Source organism: Dermacentor albipictus, chromosome 6 (genome assembly GCF_038994185.2).
Source record: "Dermacentor albipictus isolate Rhodes 1998 colony chromosome 6, USDA_Dalb.pri_finalv2, whole genome shotgun sequence".
NCBI lineage: Eukaryota > Metazoa > Arthropoda > Arachnida > Ixodida > Ixodidae > Dermacentor > Dermacentor albipictus.
This window is the reverse complement of record NC_091826.1, coordinates 131,762,515-131,778,502: the sequence shown is the minus strand read 5'-3', so window position 1 is coordinate 131,778,502 and position 15,988 is coordinate 131,762,515. Positions and strand designations below refer to the sequence as shown.

The window sequence follows — 15,988 nt, the reverse complement described above, 5'->3', positions numbered from 1 at the left end:
CTTGCGGCGTGCCGCACGGACCCGTCTCAAATGCCGAGCACTCGAGGCCGGTTCCACGCAAGTAATTCTGAACCGCATCTACTCCTGCCTGTAGCGTTCGCTCAACGTGACCGTCACATCCTCCCCCGAAAACCCAGAGGGTGATGTCATCCGCGTAGAGACTGTGATGTAATCATTCTATTTCTGTTATTTTCTTGGGTAGACCAAGTAGAACTAAATTAAAGAGTAATGGTGATATGACGGATCCTTGCGGCGTGCCGCACGGACCCGTCTCAAATTCCGGCGATTCCTCGTCGCCGACGACGACGCATGCGCGTCTGTCCGCGAGGAAATCTCTAACGTAATTATACATTCTTTGGCCAAGTCCCAATGTTCTAATTGTTTTTAAGATCGCTTCGTGTTGTTTTTTCAAGTGCAAGTGCTTTATTTTTCTTTACATAATCATGGTTGTACAGATATCTGGACCGATAGCCAGGGAAGGCGAGTTTGCGGTCCAGTGAGAAATTACAAAAGACAGGTCAGGCGCACTTTTTTAACAGCACAGTATTCTGGAACATGTCATGAGTTATACAGACAAGAAACATTTTGAAAATACTCGTACATAATGAATTCAAGTGAGTTAGAGATTCTGGTTATCAAGAAAAAAGACTTTGCTGCATTGCTTGAAATTATGTGCGGTTTTAACTTCTAGGGGTAAAATATTCCAGATTTTTGCGCCAATGAATTCAATTAACCCATCGCTGTATACATTGTAACACTTTGGTTAGTTGAGGTTACCTTTTAAAGCATGTCTTGTACTGCGAGTTGGAAATGAAAAGACGTTACGAGGAATAGGAAAGTTAGTGCATAAAATATTATTAACTGAAATTGAGATCTTCTGATTACATAGTGCATTAACGGATAACACATGTCTTTGGAAAACATCATTAAATGTATCACTGGCATAATTTGAAGTGCTAATTATTTTCAGGGCCCTTCTCTGTAGTTTTTGTAAAGGTTGTAAGTATGTCATGTAAGTCACGCCCCATGATTCTAAACAATAACTAATATGGCTATGGCAAAGCGCATAGTAAAGGGATTTGAGCACATCGTGGGGGAAATATTGCTTCGCTTTAATTAGGGAGTAACAACTATATGCGACCTTCTTGCATGCACTATGAATATGTGCTTCCCAATGTATATGCTGGTCAAATATGACGCCCAGATATTTAAACGGATCAACTTCTTGGATGGGGCTTTTATTTAACGTGATATTTATTTGACTGGTATCAACATTGTTTCTCCTCGATCGAAGAACTACATATTTTGTCTTATTGCTATTTAAAGTCAATTTGTTTTCTAAGGACCATGAAGAATGCTTGATAACTCGGACGTCACATGCGTTTGCAGTGCAGAAAGTGGGTCTCCTGTGAATAATAAAGCTGTGTCATCTGCGTACATTCGAACGTTTGAGTTCTGAAGAGCATTAGGGAGGTCATTAATGTACAATGAGAATAACCCAGGACCGAGCACTGAACCTTGTCGGATTCCGCTGGTGACTGTACTGTATGTAGAATAATTATCACCCATTGCTACCATTTGTTTCCGTGAGGATAAATAGCTGGAAAAAAATTTTAGGGAGTCCTTTGTGACGCCATAACATTCAAGTTTTTGCAGTAGTATAGAGTGACAAACGGTATCAGATGCCTTCTTTATATTCGAAAATATTCCTAGAATTGTTTTATTATGATGAAGTGCAGAATTTATTAATTGCGAAAGTGTTAGGACTGCTGTTGATGTAGATCTGGAGAGAACAAAACCATGCTGCTGCGGACAAATTACATTGGTTTCAGTTAGAAATTGCTTCAATCTCTTGGAAATACGTTTTTCAAAAACAGTGTTTATCACACTCAGAACAGAAATTGGCCTATAATTCTCTGGTTGGTTCGAATCTCCGGACTTGTATACGGGAACGACTTTGGCCGTTTTTAATATATCTGGATACGGGCTGGAAGCTAACGCTAGATTGAATACATTGCACATGGGACTGCAGAGAATGTCTACATTGTCCTTTAAAATCCTAGTGGATATAAAACCATGACCAGCCACTTTCTTTAGATGCAGTTGACTTATCGTTGATATAAGTTCATCATGAGTTATTTCTTCTAGCTGAAAGTCGTTGTCCACTATTCTAGGTAGGGCAGGTACGGGATTACAAGATAAAATCTGGTTAGCCAAATTCGTTCCTATGTTAGCAAAATAATAGTTAAAATCATTAGCTACTTGAGTCGATGGTTTATCAGGTTGAATGCTCTGTGTTTTGCTTTTTCCTATAACTTCTTTTACGATTTCCCATATCCTTTTCCTATTACCACTCTCGTTCTTAATAAAGTTAGTATAGTATTGCTTTTTCGATTTTCTATTCATACTGAGATATTTCTAAAATATTTAAAGCTCTCCCTGTAATATGAATTTGATTTGTTGCGTGTCCATTTACGGTAAAAAGAGTCTTTCTGCTTTATTGTTTCCAGTATAGTGTTGTTTATCCAAGGACACACTGGTCGCTCGTAATTGTGGCGCACATATACCCTTGTAGATTGCTTAATGGCATTGCAGATGCATTGAATAAAATTTTAACATTGAGTATGAACATCACACAAATCAAACACTTTCTTAAAGTCTATGCATTGGAACAATCGTCGTACTTCAGCATAATTTATACAGGAAGATCTTCTATCGCGTGTATTACACAAGGAGGACATGTATTTACGAGGTAAAAAGAAAAACCTGGGGTTGTTGTCAAAGGCCTTTTTAATATCTAAGCCTAGAATTGCCTTAGTGGAGCTGGTAGTGTCGTCTACGACCTGGTGTTTAAGCTGAAGCAATACGTCCTGTGCTGAGAGGTTGCGGCGGAATCCTAGCATGGTGTGCGGGAATGCGTCATGATCTTCGAGATAGCCGGTCACGCGGGTGAGAACTGCGTGTTCCATGACTTTGCCGACGCAAGACGTAAGCGAAATCGGTCTTAGATTATCGAGCGTAACTTGCTTGCCAGGTTTAGGAATCATGATAACACGGGCCCGTTTCCACGCTTCGGGAAGGGAACCCCTCGCCAGCATTCATTAACGTAGGCCGCGAGTCGGGAGATCGACTCTGTCTAGGTTGCGGAGAGTCTTGTTGGTAACCCGGTCCGGGCCGGGCGCCGATCGAGTGTTTAGTTCGCACAGGACTATCCTAATTTCCGATTCGCTAAATTCCGCATCCAGTTTCTCGTTTGCGGCGCCGTCGTATTCGGCGTGCTCGATGCTTTCAGCCTTCTTAAAGTAACGGTCACGTATTGCGTCTATTTAGTTATGGCATTTACAATCTCTTACTAGCCTACGAGTCTTGTGGTCTTGAGTGGCCCGAGTCTGCTCCGGATCTAATAGGTGTCTAAGAAGGTGCCAAGCACTCGCCCTGATCATCTGCCTCTCGAGGCCGTTGCACGTGTCTTCCCATTGTGCCCTGCATATCTGGAGTGCGTGTTCTTCGATGTCTGTCTAATTGTGCTATGCGTTTGCGCAACGCATTATTATGTCGTTGCCATTTCCATCTCTTTAGGAGGGCTCGCTTTGCTTCCCACATGTGTAGGAGCCTGCAGTCAATTATTTCGAGGTTAGCCTCGGGTGGAACGTCACTCGTTGCTGCGCCTACGTCCCTTCTAAGCGTCTCGGTCCACTCGTCTTAGTCCGTAATCGGCTCGTCGCCTCGCCCCGCTTCTTCTCGCTTCTTGCGGAACGTGTCCCACTTCACGAGTTTGCGCTTACCATCTTTGCCTTCAGTGTTAGTACCCTAACCGCTCGGGCCCGTGCCTATCGTGACCTCGATCAGCACGTGGCCATTCCCGAAATCTTCCTGCGTATTTTGCCAGTGTGCTGTTGTTACATTCGAAACGAACGCAAGGTCTGGTAACGTATCGGCACTCACGCTGTTCCCTCTGCGTGTAGGATTGGCGGGATTCGCGATCAGTTCAAGCCTTTGGTCTTGCGAGTCTTCCCAAAGGTGTTTGCCCTTGGGTGTTTCTCGGGTGTAGCCCCAGGCTCCGTGGGGCGCGTTAAAGTCGCCCGCAACAAGTAGAGGCTCGCCGCCGGGAGCAGCGCGCGCAGCAGGTCCCCGAATCTGTGCTGCAGCGTGGGTTTACTGTAGACGTTAAGGACAAAGAGTCCTCGGCCGCTCTTAGGAAATAATTCTATGAACACGTGAGGTCTCTTTATGCAGGCAAGTTCTCGCTGCGCCATACTGACGTTACGTCGAACGAGCACGGCAGCGACCGGCGACGGGCGTGGCGGGGGAGGCGGTCGGCGCGCCACCATCGCCCCCGGCCCCGCACAACCCACCACGCGGTGTGTAGCCCGTTTCCTTATTTGCCTGTTCTCCGTCGCGGCCGCGTCTAGGGCTTTGTAGCCAGCTACTTCAACCGGATGGTTTGTCCCCTGTGAAAGGATTGCGTCCGGTTTCGTTTCGTGGCTGCGTATGAATTGCAGGAGATTACCCCGCTTCCTTTTGTAGCCCCGGCACATTCACTGCCAGATTGTGTACTGTTTCCCAGCGCTAGTGTACCTCGTTGCGTGCGTAGCCATGGTGATGCTTGCGTTTAATTTAACCCGTCGCCATCGAGACGACTTGGTTACTTCTGCGGTTGCGTCTCTACGTCTGTGAGCCTATTTTGCGGCTGCTGATGGTGTTGTTGTTGTCTAGCATACGGCTTGCTCATTGTTCTGATTGGTCTGCCTGCAGCTGGCGACAGCCTTGCTTCTATGTTGTCTATGCGCGCCAAGTGCGCGGCGAACATTTGTGTTATCTGTTCAAAAACTTAGCTACCACGCTATTGAACATTTCGTTAATATGAGCCGTTTGTTTTGTAAAACGTTCCTCGAGGCTCTTCTCGATGCTGTCGACTCGTTTCTGCAGTTTCTCATAACGGCTGCATCGCTGTTTGGTGTCGGGTCTTGTGCGATCCCTTGTGCGATCCTTTTCGCGGTAACTGGATGATCATCGCGTTCATCCGCCGTCTCCCCCGAGCTGCCCTCGTCGTCTGGGTCCATCCCGGCCGGCTCAGGCCGTGATGAAGTCGGTGATGGAGGCGCCGAGGACTGCGGCATCGTCGTTTGACGTTGCTGTGGTTGCTGCGGTTGTGGAGCCTCGCCTTTAAATTTGAAATTTTCCTCCCTAAGGAGCGCATTTTCACGTTTAAGCTCGGCAATTATTGATTCTAATGGTTCTAGGCGTTGTTGTAGGACTCGCTCTATCACTCGCTCGAGCTCATTCCCACCGCCGATCGACGGCGGGCGCGCCAGAGCGCCACCGCCGCCAGGAGAAGCGGCGACAGCCGCCCAGCTCAGCTATCGCCCAGTGCTCCTGTGACCTTGTTGTTGCTGCCACGGCTGCTGCTGCTGACTTTGTTGGTCGATGTGGCCCACAGTTGCGGTGCCCGGACCGCCGCCACCGCGCGTCATCGACGTGCTTCTCGGCCTCTTTATCTGTGCTTGGTTGCGAGAGCGGGATCGCGATCGGAATTTTCCCGCGCCGCCCTTCCCGCCGCGGCTAGTCGAGCGTCTTCTTCGGTTGTCGGTGACTGAAGGATGGTCTCTCTCTGGAAAATTGAGGTAGTAGCATGCGTTGCCATTACAGTCGCTGCTGCTGCTGTTGTAACCGCTGGCGTACGCTGTGGCTACTTCTTCCTCTTCTTGTCTTTTACGCTCTAGTTGGCGACGCTCGAATATGTATGGGGTCTTGTATCTCGCCTTGCACCTGCGGTCTCCCGTGAAGTGTCCCTTGCCGCACAGTCGACAGCGCGGCTCGCATTGATGGTCAGGCGACGGATTGTTGCATCCGCATCCACGGCAAATCTTGTCGTTGGAATTGCGGCACACGTCGGCGCGGTGTCCCAGCCTTCCGCACTCGTAGCACACGTCAATCTGCTTCCTGTAGAGGGAGCATCTGACGAGCATAGGTCCGTAATATACGTATCCCGGTACGTGGAATCCGTCGAACAAAACGATTACGTTGTCCGTGTTGCTCATGCGTTTCGCGTGCAGCACTCCGGGGTTGCGTTGCATCACTAGATTAGCGATGATGTCTGCCGGGCTCTCGCCCTTGGAAATGTTTCTAATCAGGCCCTTGGAAGTGTTCTCCGGGGTGGTTTGATAGGTGTTCGCCTCGAACTCTCGGTTTCCGATGGAAAGTTTGCTAATGGCTTCGTAGCGTTTGGGTCTGTCTTGAGACGGCGTGCTGAGCACCGCGACGTTCTGTTTAACGTTGAGGCAGATGCTATATTCCCCGGCCGCTTCTCTGCCTACACCCGCCGCGTTACGTAGGCAGCAGTAAATGCGACCCGTCCCGTAATCGCGCACGATGACACCGCCGCGGGGGCGTACGACGATTTTGTAATCGTCCGGTGGTAACTCTGGCATTCTGCTTGCCATGGCAATCTGCTGCACTTGACGGGCGTACCTCCTTCTGTACTGCGCTGTGGTGACTCCCTCTGTCGACGTGGCTACCGTCCGTCGCTGCATGTGCATATGCTGGTTATGCGCCCACTCGGTCGCTCCGTCAGCCTGTTTCTTCCTATTGACATCGCACCACACCGCTCCCTCGCCGAAATATTCCGGCCTAATTTCTGTTCCTTCTACCTGGACAACTTCCACTGAACGTCAGGAAAGGCCTGGCACTTTGCTGTCGGAGACTGGGAGTTCCAATGAGGTCCGGCGACACCGTAGGCTTGGCACGCCCCGCCGCCGCGGCGGCCGGGCAATACTGGCCTACGTGGAGATAGGCTTAGCTTGACCGGCTTGCATGGCGGCACAAAAGGCGCTGCTTATCAGCCAGAAAATAGGCCCACCTGGCGAAACTTGGTGTCGAGGGAGTCCTGACGAGTCCGCCGATTGCTGGTAAGAAGAATTACTAGGAGAAGCTCGATAATCCGCCGAAAACATAGGAAAATAGAGGAGCCGACACGAAGCGAGTCCGCACTCCGTGGTCTTCTTCTTCCCCTCAGCAGTGAAAAATTATATCTTAATTACGTAAATTGCATCTAATAGCTTATCTAATGCGCACGTAATTTATATGTTACCCATAAATCTTAAAAAAACTTTAGTAATATGGAAATACAGCTTTCGCGGAACCCTTGTACACGCGTAACCAACTCACGTAAGATATAAAATGACATATTGAATTTGTCTGCTTTGCATGTTTCAATAGATACCGTTTACAGAACCGCGATATCTGTTCTTGATGCAGAGCTATTAATTTATAAATTTTGTGCTTCTACTTTTTTAGCTTTCGAATGTTTGAAAATTTTGTTAACGAAATAGAAGCCCTGAATTGAATTTCCGCTTCCAATAGTCACTACAATTTAACTTTCTCTCTCAAATGCAACAAATTTCATTAAAATCGGTCCAGAGCTTATTTCAGAAAAAAATAACGTTTTTCGTTTAAATGTATATGGATATGTCGCGTTGGAATTGGGCCCGAGCTAAAGCTTCCTCTTAAGCGAGGATATAGATGGTTTGATTCTTGCGAGCTCGTTACCACTGTTGGAAGCCCAGAATCAAACCACAGGAAGTGACACCCCATTCACGATGCTTTGTACCATTCAAACTTAGTTGCTTTCTGAAAGCGCTGCTACAAAGATGCATACCAGAGCAGGTTTAGTGGGCCCGTTGTAGGCTCTAGCTTTCCAGGAGCTGATCGGGACCGCGGCGCATGTGGTGTTGCCCATGTGCTCCACATTGTGTGTCACCAACACCAAGAGGGTCACCCTGCAGCAGATGAGCGCCGTGGTTGAAGGTTGCGCCACTAACCGCTGTGAACGAACAGTAAGCATCGTAACGTTGCGCTCGGAGAGGCAAAATGGCTGAATGTGGCCTCAGATGGCGCTGACTTACGTGAAAATCACCGCTCTAAGGTGCTCAGAGAAGCGCTCTAAGGCAAAAGTTGTCCGTTTCTGTAAACGCTACTGCGAAGTCTACCGCTGCTTTTTGCCGTTAAAGCAATTATTTTGGCGTAAATTCATTTCTGAACAGGCGTTGCCACATTCGATGGTGTTCGCTGTAAGAAAGTCGAAGTTTCAGGCACCTTTTAGCTGCCTTGAAAGACCAGATACCATTGGAGATTTAGTAAGAAAGTAGTAGTCCTTAAGGGTGGTGTGGGGAGTTCCTATAGCAGAAATATTTAAAGAACGGTTTAAATTAACGGAGATGAAAGCAAGGAAATGGTTCCAAATAGACAGGACAATAAGGCTAGGTACCCTTGCTGCACCAGAGACCAGACTTTCTTCTTAACGCAACAAGTTGGAACTGAGACATCCAAGACATTTGTTTCCAGCAATTGGGAGAAACCTAGAAAACACCAAGGAAGCTTGTCTCGAACATACTTCATTGCACTAGAAAACACACGCTGAAAATTCACTGGAAACACAGCAAATTCAAAGCATCGCGTGGATTACGTGAAAGCATGGTTTAGACATGAAGGTGACTCACTTCATATCCTTTGCGGTGCGGAAAACTTGCTCGGCCAGTATCTTTTTTGTTGCCAAGTCGTGGCCCTTGTCCTTTAACTTTATGCCCAAGAAAATCGTGACGTTGGGAAGATTTTTCACGGAGGCCGCCAGAGCCTGAAATGAAGAAACACGCGATGGCACACTGACGCCAATACACGACGCTCTGGCTGCCATTCGTCGTTGCGATGCTTCTAGCAGATGCATCGGTCGAGCCCAACGCACGAACGAACGAGAGGCTCTATATATGCGATCCGCGCGCATCGCAGGATGCGGGTAGCGGATTTCGACCTCTTGAACGCGAACATGCATATCTGAATGCGTGAAACTCTAATCGGAATGTGTACGAAATGTTGCATGAATGAAAGCGCTTAGCGTGCAATACTTTTTCGCCAGAACCACTCGCTCGTTCTCGCTCAAATTTCTCATAGATGTGCCATTTGGATGGCGAATCTAGTATAATAACAGAAGACGTGTATGTTGCGCGCTAAATGAGTAAGAAAGACGCATTGCCTACGGTAATGCGAAGCAAAAAAGGTAGTGACGTTTCACTGCGTGAACACGGGTTATGCGCAAGCGTATGCGTGCTATTCCCTTCTGTGCATTGCGCGAGCGATACGATACTCGCGAATGCAAAATTCGAGCGCAGCTCCATACTTGTTTTCATTTCGCGATACATTCGTCTCGTGCGGCATGTTGCAAACGGAGCGAAGTGTGGCGCGACTGCCCCGTTAATCAGGAGATCGCGACAGGCAGCGCGTGGGCGCGATTCACAGCAGCCACCGCAGAGAGCCTTCGCTCATCCAGCGCTTTGTGTCCGTATATCTGACGCGCGCTTGCCTGGCGCCATCTAGTAGCCACACTGTAACACAATCGCGTCATTTCATGGGCGAACTTTACGACAAAAAAGAGAAACCCGATGCTGTTGGCGATAAAATACGAGAGGTGCGTATTTTATCGCGAAAACACTGAAACTGACGAGCGTGGTGCTGTCTACCACGCTTTTTCACACGTGGCGCTCCACAGTGTTGATAACCACCTGTATCGTATTTGAATATAGCCAAAAATTATAAAACGCCCTTGTCAACTGGACCCATATCTGCGGCCATTTCATGCGACCGATTGACAGCGCTAGACCTGCTACGCCTTTTTCAGCCGCACTGAGATATGCATCGCTTTCATTTTCACCAAATTTCGGTTACGTGATGTTATACTTGAGTCCGTCGGATTCATGATGGGTTTAGTCGGCTTTAATAAAAAGCAGGGCCATGCATTCTCGCACACCAGAGAGACCGCAGTGGGAATGGTGTCGGAGTTAACCACGGTCTACTTCAGTGTGCTCGGCCTATGTGTGAGCCCGTTCGCGTCTGTTTGCACGCGCGCGCGGTGATTGGGGCGTGCTGCTTGTGTCGTGCATGCGGAAATGCGTGCTTGCACACTCGTGCATGCCTCAGACTCGCTGCGCCGGTTTGTGTGCGCGGTTTCACACGTGCGCCGGTGCTTTCCCGCAAACATCGAGAACTGTTCGCGCGTTCTTACATGCGCACAGGTGGTTTTGCGTTTTCCTACGGAGCGTGTCTCAGCTTCAGCTTGCTACCTGTTTGTGTTCGCACCCTTGCGTGCGTGCGTAGGTTGTTGATGCGTTTTCGGTTGCATGCGCATGTCGAAGTCTCATCGTGGTAAACACGACGCAAGGAACGTTTGAGTTAGGAAAAGCCTTTAAGGGGTGCGAGCGTAATAAGAATACATATATGAAGAAAGCATGGCTTACAAACCCAATAGCAAAAAAACTTAACACACGACAAACTATTGTCACGTGGTAGTGACGGTGAAGAGAGAACACAGTAGCAGTACTGTGTAAGACAAAACTAGCTTTTGTTGGGCGAACCTGTGCCCACAAAACAGGCTACACTTAAAGCACAACGATAGCGGCGAACACAGTCGGCGATCGTCGAAAATCTGATCAGCGGGTCAAGCGCGTCGGCTTTTATAGAGCAGTCGTCGAATGTTCCAGATTAATCGTTCGGACCCGTGTGCCTTCCACAAAGTTCTACACCATTCGCGTTACGCGATGAAATTAGATAACACAAGGTTCGGCGACAACAGACAGCCGGGTAGAAGCATCGATAACTTTCCAGAAACATCGGATACATTCAGGCGCGACCCTCGCTGTGCGATTACAGTTGTCAAGCGGCGAAACGTGGTCGCCCGATAAAGATAAGTACACGTGTCAATACCCCCCTCTTAAAAAGCATTGACCCGATGCTACATACAAGCGAAATAAAAACACCCGTAGCAAAGAAAACAACAACAAAAATAAAGAATTTCGTCAGCGTCCGTAAAAGGGTTTAAGGCGCACCACGTGGACCACTTCAGATCGTGCGCGGCGCCGCTGTGAATGCGAAATGCCGTCTCGCACGACCTCATAGTCCAGAGCGCCAATACGTCGGATGACCTTGTAGGGTCCGAAATAGCGTCGGAGTAGTTTCTCACTGAGTCCTCGTCGGCGTATCGGTGTCCAAACCCAAACACGGTCGCCGGGCTGGTACTCAACAAAGCGTCGTCGTCGGGTTCCTGCCGTAAACCAGCTTAAACGGCGTGATCTGTGTTGTTTCTTGCACCGCCGTGTTGTAAGCAAATGTCACGTACGGCAGGACGGCATCCCAGGTCTTGTGTTCGACGTCGACGTACATCGCTAGCATGTCGGCGAGGGTCTTATTCAGCCGCTCCGTAAGACCATTCGTCTGCGGGTGGTAGGCCGTGGTCCTCCTGTGCCTTGTCTCACTGTATTTCACAATGGCTTGGGTGAGCTCCGCTGTAAAGGCCGTTCCTCTGTCGGTGATGAGGACTTCTGGGGCGCCATGTCGAAGCAGGATGTTTTTGACAAAAAATTTCGCCACTTCGGCTGCGCTACCTTTCGGCAGTGCTTTAGTTTCAGCGAAGCGGGTGAGGTAGTCTGTCGCCACGACGATCCACTTATTTCCGGTTGTTGACGTCGGAAAGGGTCCCCGCAAGTCCATCCCGATCTGCTGGAATGGTCGGCAAGGAGGCTCGATTGCTGGGTAAGTCCGGTCATGAATTGTAATTCTTGCCGTGCAGACTCCAGACGGCGTGATGAGGTGTCCTCCAGCGGTTCGAATTTGAGGGCCTTCCCACGTAGTCTTAACTTTCTTCAACTGGGCGGCGATGTGTCCACTCATGACGGAGTAATCAGCCCCTGTGTCGACTAAGGCAGTGACTGCGTGGCCGTCGAGAAGCACGTCGAGGTCGGTGGTTCTTTGTCTGGCGTTGCAGTTAGGTCGTGGCGTCGGATCACGGCTGCGTCGTGTTGAACTGAAGTTGGAACGTCGCGTCGTCGAGTCGTCGTTCGTCGGTGTAGTCTTGCCTTCCTGACTTCGTCGGGACGGCGGCGTGTCGTTGTTATGTCGTCGAGATCGTTTCGTCGTCGTCTTCGTCGGCGGCGGAGGATCTTCGTCAGTTCGACGAACAGCAACCGCACCTCCATCGGTTGCTGCTTTTAGTTTTCCGGATATGGGCTCGCTGACCGGCCCCGGGCTGGGCCAGTGTATGGTCGGCGCTGCGGCGACAGGTAGCGGCCTGGTGATGGCGAACGGGACGGCCGTCGAGGGCGCCACTGAGTAGCGGCGAGGTAATCGGCGATGTCACGTGGGCGCTCGCCAAGCTGTGGACGCGGCGCGTTGACGGCGAAACCTCGCAGTCCCATCTCCCGGTACGGACATCGTCGGTAGACGTGACCCGCTTCTCCGCAGTGGTAGCAGAGCGGGCGGTGGTCAGGAGCACGCCAGATGTCCGTCTTCCTCGCGTAGGTGCGCTGGGCGACGGGTGGTCGTGCTGGCGGCGGCGGCGGCGGACGACGAAACTGTGTCGTGACAGGGCCCTGGCGCGGTCGCGGAGGGGGTCCTTGACGGCGTGCGACGGCGGCGTAGGTCATCGCTTGCGGCTCACGCTGCGGCGATTCAGGGGCTACTCCAAGTTGTTGTTGGAGTTCCTCACGCACGGCGTCGGCAGTCGAAGCCACTTGAGGCTGTGATGATGGGAACAGCTTTTGTAGCTCCTCCCGCACGACAGCTCGGATAGTCTCGCGTAAGTCGTCGGCGGCCAGTGATTGAATTCCTCCGTAGTGGGTAGAGCTTGTACGGCGGTTGAATTGCCGGTTCCGCATTTCGAGTGTCTTCTCGATGCTGGCGGCCTCGCGAAGGAACTCTTCTACGGTCTTCGGTGGGCTTCGTATCATGGCGCCGAAAAGTTCTTCCTTCACACCACGCATGAGAAGGCGGTCTTTCTTCTCCTCGGGCATATCCGGGTCGGCATGGCGGAACAGACGTTTCATTTCTTCCGTGAAGATGGCAACATTCTCGTTAGGTAGCTGCACTCGGGCGTCGAGCATGGCTTCGGCCCTTTCCTTGCGCACGACGCTCGTAAAGGTGCGCAGGAAGCCGGTACGGAAGAGGTCCCATGTCGTCAAGGTCGACTCCCGGTTCTCAAACCACGTTCTGGCGGCATCTTCTAAGGCAAAGTACACATGCCGCAGCTTGTCGTCGGAGTCCCAGTTGTTAAAAGTCGCGATTCGTTCGTAGGTCTCCAGCCAGGATTCTGGGTCTTCAGTCGCTGCTCCATGGAAGGTCGGTGGGTCCCGAGGTTGTTGTAGGATAACGGGGGACGCTGGGGCAGCCATTGGAGTTGTTTTGACCACGATCTTCTTTGTCGACTCAGGTAGAAGTCCGTGCTCTGGGGGCAGTCCTTGCAGTCTGCGGCTAGCACGCTGGTCTTCGGCGATGTTAGTTTGGTCCTCGGGCTTCGGGCTTGGATCGCGGCTTTGCGGGGGCGTTCGGTACATGAACGCACTAGCGCCTCCACCAGATGTCACGTGGTAGTGACGGTGAAGAGAGAACACAGTAGCAGTACTGTGTAAGACAAAACTAGCTTTTGTTGGGCGAACCTGTGCCCACAAAACAGGCTACACTTAAAGCACAACGATAGCGGCGAACACAGTCGGCGATCGTCGAAAATCTGATCAGCAGGTCAAGCGCGTCGGCTTTTATAGAGCAGTCGTCGAATGTTCCAGATTAATCGTTCGGACCCGTGTGCCTTCCACAAAGTTCTACACCATTCGCGTTACGCGATGAAATTAGATAACACAAGGTTCGGCGACAACAGACAGCCGGGTAGAAGCATCGATAACTTTCCAGAAACATCAGATACATTCAGGCGCGTCCCTCGCTGTGCGATTACAGTTGTCAAGCGGCGAAACCTGGTCGCCCGATAAAGATAAGTACACGTGTCACTATCCACAAAACGAGTCAATTGAGAATGTTGTAATAATAATATATGGGGTTTTACGTGCCAAAACCACTTTCTGATTATGAGGCACGCCGTAGTGGGGGACTCCGGAAATTTTGACCACCTGGGGTTCTGTAACGTGCACCTAAATCTAAGTACACGGGTGTTTTCGCATTCCGCCCCCATCGAAATGCGGCCGCCGTGGCCGGGATTCGATCCCGCGACCTCGTGCTCAGCAGCCTAACACCATAGCCACTGAGCAACCACGGCGGGTGAGAATGTTGTCTAAAGTACTTACACACGACGTGTTATGCAGTTCAAAATATTTACATCAAGTACATCGACGTAGCCGCGTCGCCTAGTTGTCGCTGCGTCCGACGATACGTCGTTGGGCCCGCCGATGCGTCGCGGACTCAGCGTCACTTCGTCCGAAGTTCGGCCCACGGTTAACCGGGCCAGTGAGTCAGGGCAGTGTGGTGACCGAGGCGCCTGGATCATCCGGTCGACTCTCAGCCTGCGGGTCGTAGCCGCCGGAAGCCGGAAGCCGTCAGCCTGTAGCTGTGCGGTCTCCGGTGGAGCGCCCTCTCAGCTGGCGAGTCGCGGCCACTTGCAACCAAAGAGCAGCTTCCCCTGGGTTGCCGCCGTCTCCATGCTCCAGCTCCTTTTTCCCCTCGTCGTTCCAGAGCGTAGCTGCGCCACTCTCCTCGGCTACGTGTCTCTTTTCTCTCAGCGTGAAGAAGCTCAGCGTGAACTTCTTTCATACCGTATTTACGCGATTCTAACCACCCCCTTTTTTTCACGATCGCGATGCCCAAGGTGAAGGGGGGTGCTTAGATTCGAAAAATCTAGAATGACCCCCCCCCCCTTTCTCTTTTCGCGGCGACATCACGACGAGACGGGTGCGAGAAATAACATTTTATTTTGCAAACATTCAAAAGAAAAATCAGTGCACACAGTGAACCAACCGCTTGCGTAGGATTCTCAGTCACTATCACTGCCACTCGAGTTCGTCACACCGCTTGAACCGCTGCTCTCGGTATCCCACAGCAGGTCGTCTTCCGTTCCGTCGAAGTTGTTTGTGATCGAGCACTTCTTAAACCATTTGACCACAACGTCCACTTGGACCCTCTTCCACGCGTCCGAAATCCACTTTGCGATGGTTGATGGGGACGCTTTCTACAGCTTTCTCGTCGGCGTCTTCTTCCGGTCAGGCTTTCGCATCCGCTCTTCGTACTCCTGTCGGAGAATGGCTTTGAAGGGCTTGTTGACTGAAACGTCGAGGGGTTGCAGCACTGGCGTCATGCCGCCCGGAATCACAACCAAGTCGCTATTGATGTTCTGAACTTTGTCTTTAACTCCGGGGTCAGATGACCGCGAAACGCGTCCAACAGAAGCATCGACCGCGTGCCTGCAGGTCCATTGAGCAATGATTCCAGAGTGAGCAAGCTTGTTTGGCGGCCTTGGCTACGCACTCTTCCTAACAAATAGGGGGGTGCTTAGATTCGCATGCAAACTTTTTTGCAAACTTTCTCGCGAAAATAGAGGGGGGGGGGTGCTTAGAATTGGGGGGTGCTTAGAATCGCGAAAATGCGGTATATAGCATTCTTTTTATTCGGACGCTCTTATTTTCGAACTTCCTTTTCTCTTTAGTTTTTTCCACCGACTCCTCGTGCTTCTTTGTCCTCTTCTTATCTTATTCTTTTTGTTTTCTTTATTGGCTCATCACCTATGCTCACCTTCAACGGTTTTTCCCTGAGAAGAACTGCTTCTTTTTTCTTGTATTTGATGTTTCCGTTGTCTTCATATGTCGGTCAAACATTCTCACTTCATATCTTCCACCATTTTTGTCATTCGCACCACTGGGTACCTCCCACACACCTAACTTCACTTATTCACTGTACTGCACACATCACCGAATTCACTATTGCACATAAAAAAGTCATTGTGGAACACTCCTATACTACAACACTGCTAGAGTAAACTGGTAAAACACTTGTCACGCCATGTACTATGAAGTTGTACTCATAAAAACTGCTGCAATATTTTCTCTTTCTTTGATGTATTCTACATGGAAGCTATATTCTAAAGCATAAGGCTGCACCTCATCACTGTAGAATTAGTCAACATTGTTTAAGAAATCAAGGGGTTGGTTATCTATCTGCACCCTAAAAT

General features: G+C 50.1%; 1 protein-coding gene across 5 annotated transcripts in view; it reads right to left on the bottom strand.

The window, feature by feature from the left end:
- LOC135918618 (uncharacterized) overlaps nucleotides 1-15,988 on the bottom strand; it is a 440,383-nt gene that overhangs the window by 67,333 nt on the left and 357,062 nt on the right. For all 5 annotated transcript variants that reach the window (XM_065452238.1, XM_065452236.1, XM_065452237.1 and 2 more), the window contains 2 exons: nucleotides 8,499-8,632; nucleotides 7,658-7,778 (listed from right to left, as the gene is read on the bottom strand). In XM_065452238.1, coding sequence (XP_065308310.1) covers nucleotides 7,658-7,778; nucleotides 8,499-8,632 — 255 coding nt within the window. The remainder of the gene's footprint in view (nucleotides 1-7,657; nucleotides 7,779-8,498; nucleotides 8,633-15,988) is intronic.